General features: G+C 34.5%; 1 protein-coding gene across 3 annotated transcripts in view; it reads left to right on the top strand.

The window, feature by feature from the left end:
* ZNF106 (zinc finger protein 106) overlaps positions 1-24536 on the top strand; it is a 73797-nt gene that overhangs the window by 45407 nt on the left and 3854 nt on the right. For 2 of the 3 annotated variants that reach the window (XM_074289380.1, XM_074289378.1), the window contains 9 exons: positions 4714-5491; positions 6100-6155; positions 7747-7892; positions 10443-10577; positions 13209-13325; positions 21042-21233; positions 21717-21779; positions 22269-22388; positions 23364-23435. In XM_074289380.1, the coding sequence (XP_074145481.1) occupies positions 4714-5491; positions 6100-6155; positions 7747-7892; positions 10443-10577; positions 13209-13325; positions 21042-21233; positions 21717-21779; positions 22269-22388; positions 23364-23435 (1679 nt within the window). The remainder of the gene's footprint in view (positions 1-4713; positions 5492-6099; positions 6156-7746; positions 7893-10442; positions 10578-13208; positions 13326-21041; positions 21234-21716; positions 21780-22268; positions 22389-23363; positions 23436-24536) is intronic. The other variant, XM_074289379.1, reaches the window with a different exon arrangement.

Genomic DNA, 24536 nt, shown 5'->3' with positions numbered 1-24536 from the left:
GATTTTTTAAATTTTATAATTATGAAAAATTTTTTGATAGTATATATGCATGAGTAATTTTTTAACTCATTAAAACATTATCCCTTGTATTCATTTTTCCAAATTTTCCCCTCCCTCCCTTTACTCCCTCCCCTAGATGACAGGCAATCCCATACATTTTACATGTGTTACATTATAGCCTAGATACAATATATGTGTGTAATTCCAATTTTCTTGTTGCACGTTAAGTATTAGATTCGGAAGGTATAAATAACCTGGGTAGAAAGACAGTAGTGCAAACAGTTTACATTCAATTCCCAGTGTTCCTTCTCTGGGTGTAGCTGTTTCTGTACATCATTGATCTACTGGAAGTGAGTTGGATCTTTATGTTGAAGATATCCACTTCCATCAGAATACATCTTCATACAGTATTGTTGTTGAAGTGTATAGTGATCTTCTGGTTCTGCTCATTTCACTCAACATCAGATCATGTAAGTCTTTCCAAACGTTTCTGAATTCATCCTGCTGGTCATTTCTTACAGAACAATAATATTCCATAACCTTCATATACCATAATTTACCCAACCATTCTCCAATTGATGGACATCCATTCATCTTCCAGTTTCTAGCCACTATGAAAAGAGCTGCCACAAACATTTTGGCACATACAGGTCCCTTTCACCTCCTCAGTATTTCTTTGGGATATAAGCCCAATAGCAGCACTGCTGGATCAAAGGGTATGCACAGTTTGATAACTTTTTGGGCATAGTTCCAAATTGCTCTCCAGAATGGTTGGATTCTTTCACAACTCCACCAACAATGCATCAGTGTCCCAGTTTTTCCATATCCTCTCCAACATTCATCATTATTTGTTCCTGTCATCTTAGCCAATCTGACAGGTGTGTAGTAGTATCTCAGAGTTGTCTTAATTTACATTTCTTTGATCAGTAGTGATTTGGAACACTTTCAGATGAGTGTATATAATTTCAATTTAATCATCCGAGAATTTTCTGTTCATATCCTTTGACCGTTTATCAATTGGAGAATGGTTTGATTTCTTGTAAAATAGGGTCAGTTCTCTATATATTTTGGAAATGAGACCTTTATCAGAACCTTTAACTGTAAAAATATTTTCCCAATTTGTTACTTCCCTTCTAATCTTGTTTGCATTAGTATTCTTTGTACAGAAACTTTTTAGTTTGATGTAATCAAAATTTTCTATTTTGTGATCAATAATGATCTCTAGTTCTCCTCTGGTCATAAATTCCTCCTCCACAGGTCTGAGAGATAGACTATTCTCTGTTCCTCTAATCTATTTATGATCTCATTCTATATGCCCAAATCATGGACCCATTTTGATCTTATCTTGGTATATGGTGTTAAGTGTGGATCTGTATCTAATTTCTGCCATTAATTCTTTTTCTTTAGAATGCTGTTATGACTAATTTTCTATGCATTTTTAATTCTTTTATTTTGGCTGTTTTATTGTTGTTAGGATTAGAACTTTATTGCTTCAAATATAATAGGGTTGAAAGTGAAGATTCTCTCCTTTCCTCCTTCCCCAGAAAAGAACTAGGTTACTACTTAAATAAAGTTGAATTTTGCAAACCAAGGACTTGAGTTGGAATCTAAACTCTTGACATTTTCTTCTTTTATGTTCTTGGGCGCATTTCTTAGCTATTTGGGTCTAAATTAACTCATGTCCAAAAAATGTTTGGAGTGAATAACCTTTAAGCACTCTTTTATTTTTGTTGTTGTTACTGTTGAGGCAGTTGGGGTTAAAGGACTTGCCCAGGGTCATACAGCTAGTAAATGTTAAGTGTCTGAGACCAGATTTGAATTCTGATCCTTCTGACTCCAGAGCCACAGCACCAGCTAGCCCCCTACCCTTTCACTTTTAAATCAATAACCTTGTGTTACTATCATTTTAAAACTAAATATTTGTGCATGTACACACTTCACTCAGATTTCCTATTTATCTTTTTCTAATTGTTTCAAAGTAATTTACAGTAGCCTTTAAGATTATCTGACCTATCTGAAGATATTTTCACCCATAGTTTCTGTATTACTAAATTATTGAGACTAGCACTGCTTTGACTCTAGATTTCAAAGTTGCTTTCCCTATTCTTAGGGACATTTTAATCTCAGAAAAGACTCCCTTTGGCAAGAGGAAGAGGGTTTGCTGTGTTCAGGTTTTCATAGTTTCTGGCCTACCCTTGGAGCCAAAATGTGTGATCAAACTACAGTGATAAGGATTAGAGGAATATTAGGAAACTCCCACATAACAATGCATTTAGATCTAATTCCTGGGATTGTAGAATGAATGGTTTATCTTAAATTCTTCTCTGGAATAATTTCCTTAAGCCTTTCAGTCAAGGTCAAAATGAAATTCAGCCATGCCACAGGGGATCTTAGAAATACATCAAAGAATAGCAGAATCAGAAGATTCATTTCTTAATGTAGGAGGGAAATATAATCTCATTTCTTTTTTTTTTTTTTTTAATTTTTTAAAACTTATTTTTAATGCATATTGCTTTATGAATCTTGTTGGGAAAGTAAAATCAGCAAAAAGGAAAAAAACATGGAAGAGAAAAAAACAAAAAATAAGTGAACATAGCATGTTTTGATTTACATTTAATCTCCATAGTTCTTTTTCTGGGTGCAGATGGCATTTTCTGCTTTGGATCACTGAACCACTGAGAAGAACCAAGTCTTTCACATTTGATTATTGCACATCCTTGATGTTATTGTGTACAATGTATTCCTGATTCTGCTTATTTAACTTGTCATCAGTTCATGTAATTCTTCCCAGCTCTTTCTGAAATCAGCTTGTTCATTTTTATAGAAGAGTGTTGAAGTAAAAAATAGAATTTCTTAAATGGAGTCATCTAAATATTAAGTGACAACTTTCCAGATTCTAAGATTTCAATTCCCACTAAAATTATTGGTGTGAATAATTGGTGTACTAAGATGGGAAAAATGTGGTTTCAGTTTATCCCAACTATTAAACCCTGCCTATCTACACCTTTATTGATGTCTGTATATATTCTCTATTTGAACTGTAACAGAACTTCCTTTGTTGGTGATTTTTCTCCTATATATGTTCCAAAAGTGCCACGAGCTTTTGGGATCTTTTAGCTTTGGTGATCAAATAGCTAAAAAGACTAACCTAACAACTCACTCTAACATGATACCTTCCTTGAAAATGGAATTATTAATTGAGCGTACAAAAGTATAACTAACCACTTTGGACAAATGGCCAAACAACTTCATCAAAAACGAAATTAATCAGGTAAGTTTTTGCATGAGGAGCTTAGCTTTAATAACTTGACAGTAGTCCAGTAAAAGTATACATATGCAAAAGGAAGAGAGTTGAGGCTGAGTTGTATGACAGTAACAAAAGACAGACATATATTCAGCCACTAGGAAGAGAATTGAAGACTGAAACTTACAGGGTAGATAGGGTAGAGTAACGATTTCCCTTTAGACTCATTTCACTAAGTTAATTTAGATGTAGATGTTAATAACAATACTTTGATATCAGGGAAATGTTTCTTTTTATCTTTAAATTTTTTTTTCTTCCTGCCCCATCATCTGGCTTTTAAAACAATCTCTTCAGCAGTTAACTCTTAGTCCAGTTGTGGATAATCTGCTGAATTCCTATTGCTATAGAAAAAGAACTATCATATAGTCAAGGACTATATGATAGGATGAGACAAATTCCCTTCCCTCTCCCCCCAAGAATCCCAATCTGGAAATTATAAATGATCCATTTATGATATTGTTGATCCCACTTTTAGTTCAACTTAAAATTTTTTTTAGTTTCTAATATTTCTTCAAATATTTCAAGGAGTATAACAGTCAATACTGGACCAAATAGGGACTGCTTTTCTGAAGAAGGAAATAACTTAGGTTTCATAGTTTCATTTAGCCATGCATTGCTATAGCTTTCCATTTGTTATCACCTTGGACAAACTATTTAAATTAAGCATGGTGTTATAGGAAGAAATCTGTTCTTTGAATTCAAATTTAGGTCTTGTATTTTACTCCATGTATGACTATAAAAATCACTTGATTTTTCTATTTATTTGTAAAGGAAGGGGCTTGGACTAAAAGATCCAGCCCCAGTTCTGAGAGATCATCCCCTTAAAGCTCTCTTGGCTATAACATACCTTTTATGCTCCAATTACGGCCTACTAACAATAAACAAGATCAAATCCTTCCTGATTTAGCTTTCTTTTCAAAACAACTACCAAGTCCTTGAAAAGTTCCTGTTGTTGCTTTGAAATGGTCATTATTGTGCTGATAATTAAGAAGGAGTAATCTGGTTTTCTAAGCAAAAAGCCAGGCATTTTATTTGTATGGAGGGGAATATAAAGGTAATTTTACGTGTTGGCATGTGATATTAGTTTTAGGTTTTTTTTTTTTTTTTTTGGTAAGTTTGAGTTTGGGAGTTAAAAAGAATACCTTGTAGAAATAGTTATAAAATACTGAATTTCTAAGCTATTTGAAAAAATTTATATACCAGAAACCACTTGTACCCTGAAACAATGATGGAAGCTTCTCTTTTTTAGGCTGAAAAAGGGAATTTTCTTCTCTTTGAGATATAAACTAACTAACTAACGACTCTTCTTATCTCTGCTTACAAGTGAAACCAGGTAGCTATTTGATTAAATCACTTTTTTGTAAGTTGGTTCAAAGGAAAATGCAGTAATTTTGCTTTTTTTTCTTTAGGAGAGATCAGTGGCAACTATTCATTGTACCCAATCATCACTGGGACATTTTCCCTCTCCCACTTAACAGAGAGTTTCCAGCATGCAAGCCAAGAACTGAAGTCATCCCTGGAGCAAGGAAGTACCAAAAGAATAGAACAATCTACTTCCCAATTAATTGGCCCTCTCATTATAAAGAAAGAGGGAGAGATATCAACCAAAAGTAGTACCATTGTTGAGCCCTGTAGCAGTTCCTTTTTGAGCCTGACCTTTCCTTCACAAACTCCTTTGGAGAAAGGGCACCCACTCTTGGCTGAACAGCCAGCAGAATGCACTCTGACTTCAGTTGAAAGCAAGGGAAATAAGAAAAAAAAGAAGCTCAGGAAAAAGAAAACTCTGCGAGCAGCCCATGTGCCTGAGAACAGTGACACAGAACAGGATGTCTTTACTGCTAAACCTGTAAGGAAAATCAAGGGTGGAAAGATGCTTAAAGGAGGAAAAGTTACAACATCCACACCCTTGGGACAGGAAGATGGGAGAACTGGTCAGGAGCCAGATAGAACTAGAGATGAACCCGACAGTGACTCTTCTTTGGAAGTCCTTGAGGTTCCTAACCCTCAGTTAGAAGTGGTAGCCATTGAATCATCTGAGTCTGGAGAGGAAAAACCAGATAGTCCATGTAAAGATGATACTTGGAACTCTACAGAGCAATCCCTGCTGGAAGCATCTCGTTCTGGATGTGATGAAGTAAGCTCTACCAGTGAAATTGGAACACCTTATAAGGATGACATTCCTAGAAGGTAACAACTTTTTGGCTGATCAGCATGGCTCTTATGAAAATTTTCTTTATTTTGTGAATCAGCATTTATGTAGATTGTATATCTATATACATGTACTCATGTGGAAGAGAATAGTATGCATATATATGATCAAAAGTCAAGAGCAAGTGACAATCCAGTGGATAGTTTGTCTGTTCCATTGGTACACCCCAAATATCAAAAGAACCAACCTAGCTTGTTGCTTGTAATTGCTCTAACAAATTTATGGGAGAACAGAGAAAAATCATAAAAGACAGTCAATTATTGATAAGTTGTGTTCTCTATCATTGGAGGAAAAAACCCATTTGGATGAGAATATAGATTCTTTTTTTTTTTTTTCCAATTTTGAATAAGAGTGATGAAATAGAGGAAAATCTAACCTCAGGATTTGCATTCAATAGAGTGTACATTTTCTATTTGAGAATCCATTTTAAAAAATACTCATAAAGCCAGGCATTTAGTGAGTCTGGAATGCTGATTTGGCCACTCTTAACTATTTTAAAAGCCTTCCTTGAGTTAAAAGAAAAGCTTTCATTTTTGCTACTTTGCCTGTTAATATTAATGCTGTGGTGTTTGCTTTTCATTTGTAGTGTGGCTGAAACTCAGACTTCCATCTCCTCGATAAAGGGGTCAAAGAATTCTTCAGGTATTTAATTTGATCAACCAGGAAAGTATTATTACATGTATAAGCTTCACTGCATAAAGTTGTATTGCATATTCCAAAATAGAGCCTACTTTTTGTCTTTTTGATCTTACAAGATCGCTTTGATCTGGTGCTAATTAGAATGAGATAAAATTTAAAGTAGGTAAAATTTCTCTAAAGTTAACTTTTCAATGACTTTTTGGAAAAGTCACATGAAGTCCCTTTAAGATATGACTCTCTTGCTTCTAAGTCTCAGATTGTTCAAATAATGCATAGGTATCTATTCTCATCATTGTTATTTGAAACAGTTCTGAAAGTGCTAGCAGCAGTAATAAGCCAAGTTATGAAATTAAAGGAAAAGAATAGATAAGTATCACTGTTTGCTGATGGTGTGATGGTACACTTAGAAAGATCTAGAGATACAGAAAAGATATTAATTGGCATAATCGATATCTTCAGCACCTCAAAAATCAACAGCATTTTTATATAATAATTATAGGACACAAGAAACAAGAAACAAGAATAGAGAGATCTCTTTCCAAATAACTACAAAATAAAATAGGTGGCTATCAGACTACCAAAGCACACAAAAGAATTGTATAGATTCAGTTATAGAGAGTATCTTCAACAGCTTGAAGTATATTTAGTGCTTTTGGTTAGGCTGTGCCAATAACAACAATACTGCCAAAATAATTTACACTTTTTAATGCTATACCAATCAAATTATTAAGGGCACTTCATAGAACTTTATAAAATAGTAGTCATTTGGATAAGCTGAAGATCTAGGTTATTAAATGAAATGATGAGAAGAGGGAGAGCTGGAGAGGGAAAGGTGTTCTAGACTTCAAAATATAATAATAATGCATTAGTCATCAAAGCCATCTAACATTGGTTTAAAAATAGATCATTAGAACAAGCTAGGCAAAGAAGAATCCAAATGCTAGAATTGTTTGAAAAATCATTTAGGATAAAACTTGTTAAAAACTGGGAAAACTGGAAAACAGTTTGGAGAAGTGTCAGATATCTCACATAAGGGTTTAGTATGTAATATGTATAAACAACTAACAAATATATAGCCATTCTCTAATGGATAAATGGCCATTAAATGAAGAGTTCTCAAAACAGGCGTTCACAACCATTGAAATACTCTAAATTGGAACAGTTATAGAAGTACAAATTACAACAGTCTCAGAGTTTTAAAACCCTGCAAATTGGCAAAGATGACCAAAAAATTGGCCACAGTGTTGAGGGGTTATGAAATTAGCTCAATAATACATCATTGAGGTAGTTGTGGATACAACCAATGTATAACTTGAATGCAAAGATATGAGAAGGCACCCTACCTCACCCCTCTGGGAAAGTTGAGATTTATAGCTTTTATGTATTGCCCATTTTATTTGAATTTTTTCACATATTGATCAGTTATATTGCTGTTTTTTCCTCTTTTTTGGAGGGTTTAAAAAATACTTATTAGATAGCACTTAGTGATAATGGGGATAACTGATGATGATATAAGAAATAGAAGAAATTAATAAAAGCTTGATTTAAAAAGAAAAAAAATGTAAAAAAAACATGTTTTGCCCTTACTTTGTAGAAATCTCTTCAGAGCCTGGAGATGATGAAGAGCCTACTGAAGGAAATTTTGAGGGACACCAAGCAGCAGTGAATGCTATTCAGATTTTTGGCAATTTGTTGTATACCTGTTCAGCTGATAAAACAGTTAGAGCCTATAACTTGGTGGTAAGTAGTGCTTGCTTTCTTTTCTTTTCTTTTTTTTTTTTTAATAATAACTTTTTATTTTTCCAAATAATTTTCCAAAGGTAGTTTTCAATTTTCACCTTTGCAAAATTTTGTGTTCCCTGTTTTTCTCCCTCTATTTTCTTTTCCTCCCTCCTCAAGACAGCAAACAATTCAACATAGATTAAATATGTCTAATTCTTATAAATATATTTCCATATTTGTCATGCTGTGCAAGAAAAATCAGATCAAAAGGAAAAAAAACCCAAGCAAACATCACCACCAAGAGAAGGTGAAAATACTATGCTTTGATCCACATTCAGTCTCCATAGTTCTCTCTCTGGATGTGTATGGCTCATTTCACTTAGCTCATTCTTACTGAACAATAATATTCCAGTTTCTAGACCCTACAAAAGGACTGCTCCAAACATTTTTTTTTTTTTTTTTTAATAGCTTTTTATTTACAAGATACTTGCATGGGTAATTTTCCAGGATTGGCAAAACCTTTTGTTCCAGCTTTTCCCCTCTTTCCTCCCACCCCCCTCCCCCAGATGGCAGGTTGACCAATACATGTTAAATATGTTAAAGTATAAATTAAATACAATATATGTATACATGTCTAAACAGTTGTTTTGCTGTACAAAAAGAATCAGACTTTAAAGCAGTGTACAATTAACCTGTAAAGGAAATAAAAAATGCAGGTGGACAAAAATAGAGGGATTGGGAATTCTATGTAGTGGTTCATAGTCATCTCCCAGAGTTCTTTCACTGGGTGTAGCTGATTCAGTTCATTACTGCTCTATTGGAACTGATTTGGTTCATCTCATTGTTGAAGAGGGCTACATCCATCAGAATTGATCATCATATAGTATTGTTGTTGAAGTATATAATAATCTCCTGGTCCTGCTCATTTTACTCAGCATCAGTTCATGTAAGCCTCTCCAGGCCTTTCTGAAATCATCTTGTTGGTCATTTCTTACAGAACAATAATACTCCATAACTTTCATATACCACAATTAATGGGCATCCACTCAGTTTCCAGTTTCTGGCCATTACAGAGGGCTGCCACAAACATTCTTGCACATAACAGATCTCTTTCCCTTCTTTAAAATCTCTTTGGGGTATAATCCCAGTAGAAACACTGCTGGATCAAAGGATATGCACAGTTTGATAACTTTTTGAGCATAGTTCCAAATTACTCTCCAGAATGGGTGTATTCGTTCACAATTCCACCAACAATGTATCATTGTCCCACTTTTCCCACATCCCCTCCAACATTTGAGATTATCTTTTCCTATCTAGATAATGGCTTTAAATATAACCCATAAATGGTTGTAAGTGTGGAGAGAGAAATAGACAGTATTCACTTGGAAAAGATCGTTATTAATTCAAATACTATTGTAAACAAAGTACCATAGTCAATGTAGATCACAAAAAAAAAATAGTTTTTCTCTATAGAGAATTTATGAAGCTGACAATACCAGCATAAGATGGAGAGGGCTAGATGAGCTTTAAGTGGAATTATTCTTTTTTTTTTTTTTTTTTTTTTTTTAATAATTTTTTATTATATATATATTTTTTATATTATCCCTTGTATTCATTTTTCCAAATTATCCCCCTCTCCCTCTATTCCCTCCCCCCGATGACAGGCAATCCCATACATTTTACATGTGTTACAATATAGTCTAGATACAATACATGTGTGTGAATATCATTTTCTTGTTGCACAATAAACATTAGAATCCGAAGGTACATGCAACCTGGGCAGACAGATATTAGTGCTAACAATTTACATTCACTTCCCAGTGTTTCTTCTCTGGGTGTAGCTACCTCTGTCCATCATTGATCAACTGGAAGTGAGTTGGTTTTTCTTTATGTTGAAGATTTTAAGTGGAATTATTCTTATGAGAATTTAATCTGTGGTTTGAAAAGAGCATGAAATCTTGGGATCCAATATAAATTTTGAATAACGTTTGAATTTATGAATAACATTTACAATTATTTAATTAATTTCAATCTGAAAGTACCTGAGGTGGATCAGTACATTCATTTGTTTTAGCCAAAAAAGATGTATAGATTGTAACTTTGCTCTTCAGAAACAGTTCTTTTAAAGCATGAAGATAGATTATGAGGAAGAGCATGATCTATGGGAAGTACCTGTCATCTATGTGCTTCTAATTCAGTAATCCCATGAACTGTTAATCCCAGTTGAATATGTATAGAGAGCCATATTTCAGAAATGCAAGCATCTAGATATAAATCCTTAGATTTAATGCTTTGTTGGTTTTTTTTTTTTTTTTTTTTTTTTTATTGGAGACCCTGTCCCACAGTACTAACTACCCCTACCTTAGGGAATTTTAAAGTATGTATATGCTAATATGTTATACATGGGTCTATCTGCTATGTAATGCTGGGTTACTTTTGGGACAAGTATCTTGAAATGAAAGTATCCTGGAAATAGTGTTGATTTTTCATATATATAACCCCAGAGTAATTTAAAGCATATGTTCTGTTTTTTTTTTTTTTTTTTTTTTTTTTTTTTTTTTTTTTTAGACTAGGAAATGTGTAGGTGTTTTTGAGGGCCATATCTCCAAAGTGAATTGCCTTGTGATTACTCAGACCAATGGAAAGAACTCGGCCCTGTACACTGGTTCCAGTGATCATACCATCCACTGCTACAATATCAAGGTAGGCATATAATTGGTGAATTAAGTAATTGCTTTTTATTTGCTTGTTGGGTAGAAAGGGGATGCTGAAGCCCTGATGAGGCCTTCCCATACTTTTTGCTTTGCATCTTTGATTATGGAGGATCGACCTCTGGGTTACCCTTCAGACTTACTGTGATTTCATAACTCAAGAGATATCACCTTAAGACATGTGAGGCTAAGAATGAATAGTTTCAGGACTGATACCAAGCATATTTGTTAAGGAGATAAAGTTCTTTAGGAACTGTCTTATCTCTATTGATATCCTTCCTTTCTTTGTTTGGGCCCTTATCTCCCAACAATTCATCCTATGTGTTTCTGTCTGGTTCTCAGATGTTAAACTTATACTGTGCTAAGCTATAATTAATGTTTGATCTCTTCATTGCTCTTGAACATGGCAAAAACTTTTTAAGACCTAAAAGAATTAATTTATAATGACAGAATTCTTGACAAAGGACCTATTTTTTTTTAGGCAGAGGATAATACTCCCAATACCTCTGGGCAGAATATCTGGGTTTATAGAGAGGCATCTCAGTTGAGAAGAGAAAGTTTCTTCTAAGGCATCTCTACGAACTTGCTCAGACTGCCCCTCATGGCAGAAGCTTCACTACCAGAGGTGGTGAATGAGCCCTTCTCCTTCCCATTTATTGAAATATGTATAACTCCTAAGACTCAGGACAATCTCTAAACATTTCTCCACCCTGTCGGTAATGTCAGGAGAGTTGGAGGAATTGTCTTGTTGAAGAAAACGTATGATATGCTAATACAATTCTAGAGTCTGAGTATAGCAGTGGAGAGTCCTGGATTTAAAGGAAAAGGAGCTGTTTTGTATTCCTACCCTACTACTTCTGGGCAAATCACTTCTTCTTTGGGATTATTTCTTTGACTCTTGAAATAAAAATAACTGGCTTGTTCTAAAAAACTTATTATATCCCTGAGAACTCTATATTTTTGACCTTATGAGCCTCACAACAATTGTGTGAAGTGAGACAATGGTTTGCTTGAGATTGTGCAAATAAATAGTATTTTTTAATACTGTTTTCTTATTTCAAATCAATTATTCTTGAGAAAAGTCCAAAGTAAAATAAGTATTGAAGAATTAAATATTAAATAATGTTATTTCAAGTGTTAGAGGCCCTAAAAGTTGAGATCTAGGCATTCACAGTGAGACTGATTTAGCTTTTTTTTTTTTCCTTTCCCATTTAAAGTTCTCATAGGGTTTAGAGCTGAAAGGTACCTTATAAGCCATGTTGCCAAAATCTCATATTTTATGCATGAGGATACTGAAGTATAAAGTGGTTAAAGGACTTGCCCCATAAGTGCCTAATGTGGAATATAAACCACTAGTTTTTCCTGACTCCCTAGTCCAGGGCCCTATTCACTACATTCACTTTGTTGCTTCTGTTTGTTGTTTCGTCTCATGTTTTTATATATTTTCAAGGATTAGAATCCATAATCTTTAATGTTTATTGACTGAGAATTTTTGAGTTATTGTATGTATTGGTAATCGAACATTTTGTTAATGTCTTTTGCTTAGAAATTTCCCTATTTAAAAAAAATTTATATGGATTTATATATATATATTTTTTTTTCCAATGGACAAGAATCTATTTTCTTTTTCCTCTCACCTTTCCCCTTTCATTCAAAAACCCTCTGCATAGTCAAAACAAAATAAATTATCTTGATTGCAAATCTTAGAGAGTGTATTGCTTTTTCCTGAATTGAATTTTTTTTTGTATGCTGTATCATTATGGCTATCTTAACCTTTCTTAACTCCTTTCTTTTATTAACCTGTTTTTCTGTTCTCAGAATGCATTATCCTTTTATGGTCCTTATGTCATATTGCATGTGCAGTGTCTTGTTTTGGGTTTGCCATTGTAATTAACCAGACATTTGACAACACTATCCTACGTTAATTCAGCATATATGTATTCAGAGATTTTTTCTTTCTCAGATCTTTCTAATATCACTTGAACTTCAGGTCACAAATTTCCTGTAATTATTCATTCCTTAAAGGTTAGTCACTGTCCAGTCAATGAGTTGATTATAGTTATTTTTAAAATACACTCATGCAGCATTACTGTTAAAACATTTACTATCCAAAACACCAAATTTTGAATTTTCCAAAAAAATTAAAACTAATAGTAACACACAACTGAAATTAAAAAGAAAACAAAAATTCCTTTGCAAAAATCTATCCTTAGAACTGTTAAGTTTTTATAAATTTGAACAAATCCATTTAAAGACTTTGAGGATAGTCTTGGAAATAGTTCTCTGTAAACCAAACCAAAAACTTATTTCCTTAAATTCAGAAAGCATTCAAATGACATTGAACCTGACAGAATAAGACATATATTATACTAGTTTTTAACTCTGGAATTCACACCTAGTCAGTTTTGCATTTAGGTATAGAAGTTGTCTGCCTTTAAACATAGATACTAGAATTTGAGGGAAAACTTTTGGATATTTTATTCAAAGAAAGATGGAAATGGGAAGGGAGAGGATGGGATTAGTATAAGGAAGCTGTGCCTAATTTTATAATCTTTTAGCAGAGGAGAATTTCTCTCACTTTTGCTAAAAGTCACTGTTAATTTGGATCTTTCCACATTTTCAGACTAGAGTGTGTTTGGAGAAGCTACAACTGGAAGACCGTGTACTTTGTCTTCATAATCGGTGGCGAATCCTCTATGCAGGATTGGCGAATGGCACAGTAGTCACCTTCAGCTTAAAGGTTAGTGGTTGACAAAGAGGCTGCATTGCTATTTCTGCTTTTCTTCTTCACTGAGAATTTTTTTCCTTCCTTTTGTGGGGAAGGCAAGCAGTATGTCCCCCAACAGGTTGTTTTCTTTCTTTTGATATGGGTAAGTAGAACTCTACCCTGTATACTTTTTATCCATACTCTTGGCACATCAGGGATCTCTGAGTCAAACTCTCATTGATTGTCACAGGTTGTTCTTAATCTCTGATGAATAAAATTGATTAAGATTAAAAAAGAACTTGAACCTGGGTTTCTTTGCCTTGACTACCGAGGGGTTCCATGACTTATTTTGCTAAGAAGTTACTCTTTAACAGTTTTATTTCTCTCTCATTTAGAAAGATGTTATTCTGTCATATCTGAAGGTTAATGTGTCTCTGAAGCCTATCATCTTTTGGTATCTGCTGCTTATTATAGTAACTTTCTAACAGTTACTATTGCAGCAAAATAGTTGTAACATGATTTGATTCCTAACTCGAGCTGTCTTCTTTTTTACCAAGTGGTATTCATCACCCCCACTCTCACATACACACAAATAAAATCAAACATTTAATGACTACCTACTCTATACTTTGGATACTAGGTGCTGTGGGTTATGCTGAACTTGAAGATATATCCTTGTCTAATAATGTAAAACAATAATAACCAACAATGTAAGAACATGCCTGAGTTCATGGGAGACTTAAGTAGTATGGCAAGTCCGTTTAATGTGTTGTGTGTTTCGGATAATGAAGAGGAATGGGAGTAATGAGGTTGGTTATCAAAAGTATGAAGTGTTAAGGACTGTCTGGAAAATCAGGCAGAAGAATTTATTATATATGATATAGAAAGTAGTAGAAAGCCTTTGTAGATTAAGCAAGGAGATGACTTTTTATAAATAATATATCTATATATAACATATGTACTATATAAATGATGTGCTTATAAATTGTGTGTGTGTGTGTGTGTGTGTGTGTGTGTGTGTGTGTGTGTGTGTGTGTGTGTGTATGGGATTTTTTGCTAAGGCAGTTGGGTTTAAGTGACTTGCCTCAGAGTTATACAGTCAGGAAGTATTAAGATCAGATTTGAACTTGGGTCCTCCTGACTTCAGGGCTAATGCTCTATCCTATATTAACTAGCTGCCCATATAAATAATATTTTTAATAATATTAATCTGGCATACTTAAATTTTACTTGAAGCAGGCAGAGTATGGGAATAAAAAGATTAGCTAGATCACAATTAAAATAATGTGTAAAAGAGATAAGAGCCTAGATTAGGTGGTTACTGGAAACTCAAACTTGAAAAATGTTTCTTTGTAAGCAGTTACAGATTTTGCACCAGATAAAGAAAAAGAGTTGATAAGATAGGTTTCATGTCATTAGGAATCCAGAAGTTTACTGAAAGATATGTCACACTGATTCTGAGGGGAAGAGTGAGAGAAGCTTAAAAGGAAATGTTTCACAGATATTTATAGATTATATAAATCATAGAATTTTAAGGCTGGATAAGGCCTAGGATAAGACTAGGCCATCTAGTCTAGTCTCTTCATTTAACAAATAGAAGAGTAGAATTTTGTTGAGATGGACAAAACTGGAGACTTAGAATTAAGAAAATCACCAAAGCCATAAGAATTAAATCATAAGACTAGAGGAGTTTTTTGAGGAAGGAGATGTGTATATTTGGGAGTGCTGAGGTGGAAAGACCTGCTAAGGACCAAGAAGTTTGAGTAATATTCAATTAATGAAAGGGAAGAATTACACATAAAGGAAACAGAAGTACCAGAGTAGCAGAGTTTCTTGTCATGGAAGAAATAGGAAAATAATTTCAAGAAATGTATGAACCTTAATAACAAAAGTCATTCATAGATTAAGGAAAATTGGAGTGGAGGAAAGGTTGTTAGATCTGGCAACAAGCTTGTCTTTGACCTATTAGAACACATTTACAGTGGGAATAAATAGAAAAATAGGATTGTAATCATGTGGCAAAATTAGGAGGTGCCTATACTCTATCTAGAAGCCTTTCTTAATTCCCAGCCTTAGTTATGGAGTGGTGATGACACTTTACCAATTTAAGGATTCATTACAATTGTTAGTGAAGCAATATATGTTCTTACTTGGATCTTTCCTTCCTGTCTTCTTGTTATTCTGTGCCCTTTCATTGGCTGAGTTATCATTCTGCATCAGGCTGGCAATTGCAATGAAAATCCTCCACTGAAGTCCTACTCTGATGCCTCAACGTGGCGTGGAGGTGACCCTGGGTTCTCGAAGGCTATGCCAGCGGAGCACACGCTCTGGCAGGTCCTACCAAGCTGGAAAGGCTTCGAGTGTGGGCCCGGCTGCAGACACGTCTGTTGTCCGAGGACCAGCCTAGCTAAATTCGGAGAGGCTCTTCACCAGATTGGCTGCAGGGTGATCTTTCAGCCATAGCAACTCTCGTAGATCACCTGCTAGATTGTCGAGAGATTGTAATCTGTATCTGTGGATGGAGTACACAGTACCCACACTGATGAGATCACAGATTCTCCAAGTATTCTTTGCTCATCTGGTACTGGATGATAGCTCAGCCACCTATCGTTGGAAAGGCGAGGTCACTTTTGGGATGTTTGTGCAGGCGCACATGTGCATGCAGACATTATAACTTCAGATGCTGCCTCTGTCACATGGCGAGTCATCAATGAGTCATTTAGGTTCTGTTTGCTTTAGAGTAAATTCTAGAGAAGATGTTGAACAAATTTTCTCGCCTTTCCAATATTACTCGAGTTTCCAATATAAATAAATATAAATAAATTCATAACCTCATTTCTGTCTTCCCCTTTCTTTTCCTTTTGTTTAATTATTGTGTGTATGTATGTACGTACACACACACACACACACACACACATACAAAGCCTTTTGTAAATTTTATAGCACTGTGTAACTGTCAGGTATTAGTATTTTTGTCATGTATTGTTATTATTATGTACTAATAGGATCCTCCTAGTCTTCCATTAATACAGTTTTTATTTATAACACTGAGGATTATAAATGAAACAGTAAAGGAAGACAAGAAGGTACTAAAGAGCAGTAGGATTAGGTGAAAGATGGTTATGGCATTTTTCTAAGCCCTATGCATTTTTTTTACTCCTGAGATTTATGTTTAACAGAAGGGAAGGAGCCACTAAAAGCTTTGTGTCCAAGCTCCAGTTTGACTTCTGCCTCTACGTACAGAAAATTATGTATTGAGATAGAGATGGTAAATTGAGGAACTCAGGCTGGTTGTTTGCTTTCTTTGTGAAGTGAAATAGTGAAAGCCTCATTTAAGAATGGTGAAAAGGAATAGGATTCATGTTCTGAGGAAATTTTAGAAAAGTATTATGAAGGATTTTCCTGAGAAACCAATAGGAGGTGCATAATAAGATGTCTAAATAGTAACAGTGGCCTAAAGGAAGGTATGCAGGGTGAATTTTTATGCTAAGCAAGCTTTTGTGAGTTTACATTATTCTCAAGTAATATTTATGGCCTGGAAGATGAGTAAAGAAACTAGACAATAAGAGTGATATGTGGTTGGAGATTTGCATAGCAAAAAGTTAAAGGGATATGAAAATCTAAAATAATACAGTATCAAAGTGGTCCCGAGTGAAATCTGGGATTTGTAGAATGATATTTCTTTGACTTGTGGTCAAAGTGGATTAAGATATATTGGGTCATTGATGGTCCATATATGGAGAAACAAGAGAGAAAATGACAAAAGAAGTTGAAAGAGAAGGGAAACTCAAGTTTAGAATCTAGAAATAGAATAATTACTCAACATGATTATGGAATTGATAGTTGATTCAAAATGATAGTTGTTATAAGCAGTAAGAGGAATGTGGTTTGGGAATAGTATTGGGCAGCAAGGAGAAGGAAACCACTCAATCTTTCTTTTCCATGTCGATGAAAATGAGATTTCCATAATCTTCAACATAAAGAAGAGCCAACTCACTTCCAGTTGATCAATGATGGACAGAGGTAGCTACACCCAGAGAAGAAACACTGGGAAGTGAATGTAAATTGTTAGCACTAATATCTGTCTGCCCAGGTTACATGTACCGTCGGAATCTAATGCTTATTGTGCAACAAGAAAATGGTATTTACACACATGTATTGTATCTAGGTTATATTGTAACACATGTAAAATGTATGGGATTGCCTGTCATCGGGGGGAGGGAGTAGGGGGAGGGGGGATAATTTGGAAAAATGAATACAAGGGATAATATTATAAAAAATATATAATAATAAAAAAGAAAATGAGATTTCCATAATGGGTTTGCCTTTAGGGGAGCACTCAACATAAAGCCATGTTTCTGTAAAGGAAAGGGTGTAGATAGAAGCTTAAATAAATTTAGGGGAGATTTTTTTTTTTATTGGAATTAGAACAACATAAAGATTGGCTTAAGTAAGTGTTAAAATTTTGCAAATGGACTTAGAAAAATTGAACACTGACAGCAGTGAATTAGAGAGATGAAAATCAAAAATAATCAGAACAGCATCCATCAGAGTGGTGCCTAATGAAATCTGGATTTGTAGAATATAATATTTCTTTGTGGACTCAAACAAAATGTGATGAAGTTGCTCTGAATCATTGATAATCTGATATTTCATCCTGGAGGTAACATGGAGCTTCTGGGGTTTGAGTAATGAAATGACATTGTCAGGTAGAACTTTAGGAAAATCTGTTTGCCAGCTATATGAAGGAAGCTATATTTATTTATTTCTATCTATCTATCTATCTATCTATCTTTATTTATTTTCTAATTATAAATTTTTTTGACAGTATATATGCATGAGTAATTTTTTTTTATAACATTATCCCTTGTATTCATTTTTCCAAATTATCCCCTCCCTCCCTCTACTCCCTCCCCTAGATGACAGGCAATCCCATACATTTTACATGTGTTACAGTACAACCTAGATACAATATATGTGTGTAAATCCAATTTTCTTGTTGCACGTTAAGTATTGGATTCCGAAGGTTTAAGTAACCTGGGTAGATAGACAGTAGTGCTAACAATTTACATTCAATTCCCAGTGTGGAAGCTATATTTCTGATGTAATTGGTACTCTCTTCCTGCTCTTCCTTCCTCTTTTCTTTCCATGTTTCTAAATTTTCTGTTTCTGTCGTTCTAGTTCGCAACCTTAAACTCATCTTAGTTTAGTTTTCTTCTTTATCTGTTACATTCAATCAATTAGAATATCTTATTAGCTTCACTTCCCTCTGCAATGTTTCTTAAGTTAATCTTCACTTACGGTAGACATCTTAGTTCAGGGTCTCATTAGGCCTCTCAGGTGGATTATGAAAGTAGCTTTCTGATTGGTCTTCCCAACTCCAGTCTATCTCATTTTCTAATCCATTTTTATACAACTCCCAAAGTCATATTGCTAAAGAATAATTATGACCATATCCTTCCCGGTCAGAAAATTCCAGTGCTTTCCTCTTGTTTCTTGGATAAAAACCAGATTCTTATACTTGGCTTTGAAAGCTCTTCACAATCTGACTCTACCCTTTTTTTCTAGGCTGTTTTGCACTTCACTCCTCTTAAACTTTTTATTATAGTCATATCAGTGTACTTTGCTATTCTCCATACACAGCATTTTATCTCCCTCTTCCATACCCTTGTACAGATTACCCTCATGCTTAGAGTATACCTCCTTTGTCTCTTACCTCACAAAATTCATAGCTTCATAGCTTCTTTCAGTGGTCAGCTTGTGTGCCATCTTCTATAGTAAGTTTCTTTGATCTTCCAGTTGCTGCTGCCTTCCCCTTGAAAACTACTTAGTATATATTTTAAATTTAATTTTCTATGTTCTCTCAATAGAATGTAAGCTCCTTGAGGATGAAGACAGGTTTTTTGTTTGTTTGTTTCTGTTTAGCCTTAGAATGGCTGGAACACAGGAGGTCTTTAAATATTTACTGAATTGAAATGAACTTGGTGGTCCTACTGGATATGTATGTGTGTGTGTGTGTGTGTGTGTGTGTGTGTGTGTGTGTGTGTGTGTGTGTGTGTGTGTGTATCCAAGGAGATTAATTGTAGGGACCAATCTTAAGCCTTCAGAATGCATGGACATGAATTCAGGATGCCCTTGAAGCTGTCAGACTCACTGTATTATTTGTTTTTACTGACTTTTCTTTGTTAAAAGATAGAAGGATGGAGTAAGGTGTACTGATATCAGGAAATGACTGTAGGGTAAAAAAAATAAAATGTATTCAGAAAAGTCTTTTTTTTTTTTTTTTTTTCCAATTTCCATTGTCATTTTTCTGCTCTTTCACTCTGCATCAGTTCTTTTCCTTGAAATCCTTATATTGTTTCTTATTCATATTTGCACTCACAATTTTCTCATCCATTATGTTAAATAATAGATATTCATTTTGTTTCTCATTTTTTGTTACTGAAGTGTTACTATGAAAGTTTTGGTAAACATGGGGCCTTTTTGCCTTTAATCTCCTTGGAGATTGTGATGATCAACTGTGACAGACTTAATTCTTCTCAGCAATACAGGGAGTTAGGAAGACCTGAAGTTCAAATCTTCTCTCAGACAGTTAACACTTCCTAGCTGTGTGCCTCTGGGCAAGTCACTTAACCCCAATCGCCTCAACAAAAAAACTAATTAATTAATTAATTAAAATTTTTTAGAAATGATAGTACATATGACCTACATTAGATTATTTGCTGTCTTAGAGAAGGGAGGGGAGAAGAAGGGAAGGGATGAAAACAATTTTGAAATAAAAAATCTTACAAAAGTTAAACATTGAAAAATATCATTTCAAGTAATTGAAAAAAATTAAAGCCTATTAAGTGGGGGGGGGGGAAAGGCTGGTGCTATATCCATGGTGCCACTTAGCTGCCCCACTCATTTTTAACATTAACATATTTTCATATTAGTCATGTTGTGGGGAAAACCACAAGAAAGAAAAAAAAAGGTGGAAATAGTATGCTTTGATCTATATTCAGTCTCTATAGTTCTCTCTCTTGAATGCACATAACATTCTCTCACTCAAGTCTATTGGAATTATCTTAGATCCCTGTATTGCTGAGAAGAGTTAAGTCTGTCACAGTTGATCATCACATAGTTTTGCTGTTATTATGTACAGAATTAGCCTAATTCTGTTCACTTCACTCAGTATCAAGTGTTCATGTAAATCTTTCCAGGCTTTTCTAAAATCAGCCTTCTCATTATTCTAATAGAACAATAATATTCCATTACATTCATATACTATAACTTATTCAGGCATTTCCCAATTTATGGGCCTTCAGTCATTTTCCATCCACTCACTTTCTGATTACTTGCCATTACAAAAAGAGCTGCTGCAAATATTTTTGCACATGTGGGTTCTTTTCCTTTTTTTATGATTTCTGAAATATAGATCCAGTAGAGAAACTGCTGAATCAAAGAATGTACAGTTTTATATAGTTCTTTGAGTATAGTTCCAACTTGCTTTTCAGAATGGTTGGATCAGGTCAGAGCTCCATCAACAGTGGAGTTTTCTACACTCCTCCAACACTGATCAGTTTCCCAGAAAAGTATTTTTTTAAAAAGAATTTATTAGGACAAATTTTGAACTGGCTAGAGTCTAACAAGATATGAGAGGTTTTGTATTCTAGGGCAATGGCTCTGGCCATTACTAACAGAAATTTTTCTTTGAGGTCTTTGTCTAGCAGGGGAATCTACTACTTAGATCCATGGTTTGTTTTCTAGACCAACAAGCAACTTGATATCTTTGAGTGCCATGGTCCTCGGGCTGTTAGTTGCCTGGCTACAGCTCAGGAAGGTGCCCGAAGACTGCTGGTAGTGGGATCCTATGACTGCACCATCAGTGTTCGAGATGCTCGAAATGGACTGCTCCTCCGAACACTGGAGGGCCATAGCAAAACCATTCTTTGCATGAAGGCAAGTATTGACTTCAGGGAGTAAATGTCGTATGTATCAAAAATGGTGTGTTTTTGGATGAAATTACTAATTTTCAGAGCCTTCATTTTAGATAATGTATAGCCCTTCTGAAAATGGTAATAATAATAATGAATAATTATAATATATGTGCTATTTTAAAATAAGTACTCATTGATAATAGTCATTTAAGAGCAGGTGGCCCACCCAAAGGCTGATTTAATATAATCCATATATAGCAGTGGCTAATTTGAGGTAGATTTAGTCAAAACCTTTGGTGATGATGGATGTGGGACTTTCATTGCAGAATATTTGGTCTGATAAATAATCTTTTCTTCCATCTGTATTTATATTATAATTACATTAAATTAGTCTGGAAAGTGAGAGTTCAGCAAATGATAATTTGATATACATTATAGATATAGGACAAATTCCTGACATCTGTTGCATACTCTGACTTATTTAAAACAATTTTTTCCCTTTAAGGTGGTAAATGACCTTGTGTTCAGTGGCTCCAGTGACCAGTCTGTTCATGCCCACAATATTCATGTAAGTCATACTAATTCTAGTGGTAATTTCAGTCTAGGAAGTTCCTTGGGATGTACTTAATAGAAAGCAAAACTTTCCTCCTTTATAAAGCTTATTAGGATTACAACTGTATGTAAACTGCTCGAATAGACCACATTGAATTTCCTTAAATCAATACTCAAAGGGTTTGATAAACTCAGAAGTTCAAGGACAGTTTGAATTTTACAAGGTTTAATGTAAATTATCTCTAATGTTCCATTCAGCTCTGATGTTCTGGTATTTTATGGAATAACACAATTATACCCAGGTCATTTGACCTGGCTTTTTTGTTGGCAATAGTTTTTTCCTCTCATGGGTTCCTTGCCCTCTATTGTGTATAGTTTTTTGAACTGAGATTCAGAAGTGTGTTTATATTTTAAAAAGTGGTTGAGTACTTGAGAAAGGACTTAGGAGTTTAATGGTTTTTCACTAATTTTCATGCCTTATTCCTTCTCCCATATTCTGCTATAGACTGGTGAGCTGGTACGAATCTATAAAGGTCACAACCATGCAGTGACTGTGGTGAACATTCTGGGAAAGGTCATGGTGACTGCTTGCCTCGATAAGTTTGTTCGTGTCTATGAATTACAGGTAGACTTTGGAGCCACAGTTTGGAAATATGGCCCACCATTTCATCTGGGTTTGATTTTTTTTTTTTTTTTTTTTCCTCTCTCCAGTTATAGGCATGAGATAGGAGGCAGAAAATATAAGGGTAGGGATTAAGGATTGCATCAAAATGGGATGATTAGTATAACTGATTCAAGGAAATAACCTGAAAGAAGAGGCACAGGTTAGCAGATATTGAGTGGGGGGGAAGGAGCAGTGACTAAATAATATTATAGAGTTAAAAAAGACAAACCAGCTTTAGCCCTTAGAATATTAGGGACAGATTTCAAAACTACTAAATAATAGAATTAAATTATTTCTAGGTCTTGAAAAAATTCTTATGCAGTGCCTCAAATAAAGAGTCTTATTAAAGGTTACTGATCAAACTTGGCATTCTTTCTGGTTACTAAGCCTTTCCTTAAGGAGCATACCTTGTTAATTTTTAAAAAATTAATTTCTTTTTTCAGTTGTAAAACATATTTTTTTCTCTCTCCTACTTCCCTCCCATATTGGGCAGGGGGAGGAAGGGGAGAAAAAAGTTCTTGTGTAGCAAATAAGCAAAATTAAGCAAAATAAATTCCCATATTTGTCTAGTAATGTGTCATCTTCTGCACATCAGTCCATCTCTAAGTAATATTCTTCACTGTCAGTCCCCTTGAATTGTCCATCAGGTGATTTTTACAAATGCCCAAGAGTGTGGTGTGATGGAGGAGAGATGGGTTCTATCCTTTTCTTATTAATTAGCTATAGGACCTTGGTCAAGTCTCTTAGCTTACGTGGACCTCAATTTTCTCTAAAGTGAAGGGGAATTTGTTCCACTGTAAGATCCTATGTTCCTACAACTCATTTTTGGTTTCTTATTTTATTTGTTATGTTGCCTAAGTGATCACATTTAATGAACATGTATGAATAACCTTTTTTCTAATGCTTTTTTTTTTTTTTTTTCTCCCTTTACCTAAGTCTCATGACCGTTTGCAAGTTTATGGAGGACACAAGGATATGATAATGTGTATGACTATTCATAAGAGTATGGTAAGTGATGCTGTCACATGTTAACTTTTGTAAGTGATATCTTCCTCATAGATAGCCTTCAGATAGTACTGATATCTCTGGCATAGATAGAGAAACGGGGAACTGGCCTCTTAGTTAAGATCTGGGTTCACATCAGAGGCTTCTGACAAAATATTGACTGTGTGGCCCTGGGCAAGTCACTTCACTTGACAGTTTCCCAGGTGGCTATTTGAGATTCTAAATTGTAGATGGCCTCAGCCTGCCTTGGTGTAGTATGTACTTAAATCAGGGAAAGTCAAAGCAGAGAGAAAATTACAATAAAAAATGTCAACATACCACAAAGATTATATACACTATGACCAGATTGAATTTATACTGGAAATGCAGTTATTAGGAAAACTGCCAATATTAATAACAAAGTCAATTATATTATTAGGCCCTAAAAAAGCTTTTGTCAGGATAATCACCCATTTGTGTTTTAAAACAACAACAAAAGAATAAATGGATTTTTCCTAATGGGATAAATAGTATCATAATTGAGAAAATAGCTTGCTCTGCTAAAGTTAGAACTACCAATTCTAGAATATTTTTAAGTTGTGCTGGCATTATATATAATGGAAAAAAAGCTAGAAGTAAAATCAGGGGTAAAGCAAGGACTGCCATCACCATTGTTTAATATAATGCTAGAAATACAGGTAAGACAATGAAGTCAAGGGCATAAGCATAAACCAAGAAGAAACTGAATTATCATTTTTTGCAGATATGATAGTTTACTTTAGATAACCCTAGTGTCAATCAAGAACCTGAAAGGAAATACAATTTAACAGATTTCCACTCTAATATTTGCCAACATGACTAGACTTTTGAGTACTTAGAGAATACAATTAATTACAAGATATTTGCCAGGAATCTGGGATAGAAACTGTCAAGGATTATCAAACAAAACAATAAGCAAGCCTTACCAGGAATTACCAAAAAAGTTAGCAAATTTCAGTTCATTCAGTTTCGTGATCATTACTAGGATGAGTTGGTAGAACAAATCACAAGATTACTAGTGAAATCTCTACAATTGCCAAAGAGGAGGAGTATTGTGTTCCCTTGCCAGTTTTTACTTTCTATCAG

The sequence above is a fragment of the Sminthopsis crassicaudata genome, chromosome 2 (genome assembly GCF_048593235.1).
Source record: "Sminthopsis crassicaudata isolate SCR6 chromosome 2, ASM4859323v1, whole genome shotgun sequence".
Classification (NCBI taxonomy): domain Eukaryota; kingdom Metazoa; phylum Chordata; class Mammalia; order Dasyuromorphia; family Dasyuridae; genus Sminthopsis; species Sminthopsis crassicaudata.
Note: the sequence above shows the minus strand (reverse complement) of the source record. Positions and strands in the feature narration are given on the sequence as shown.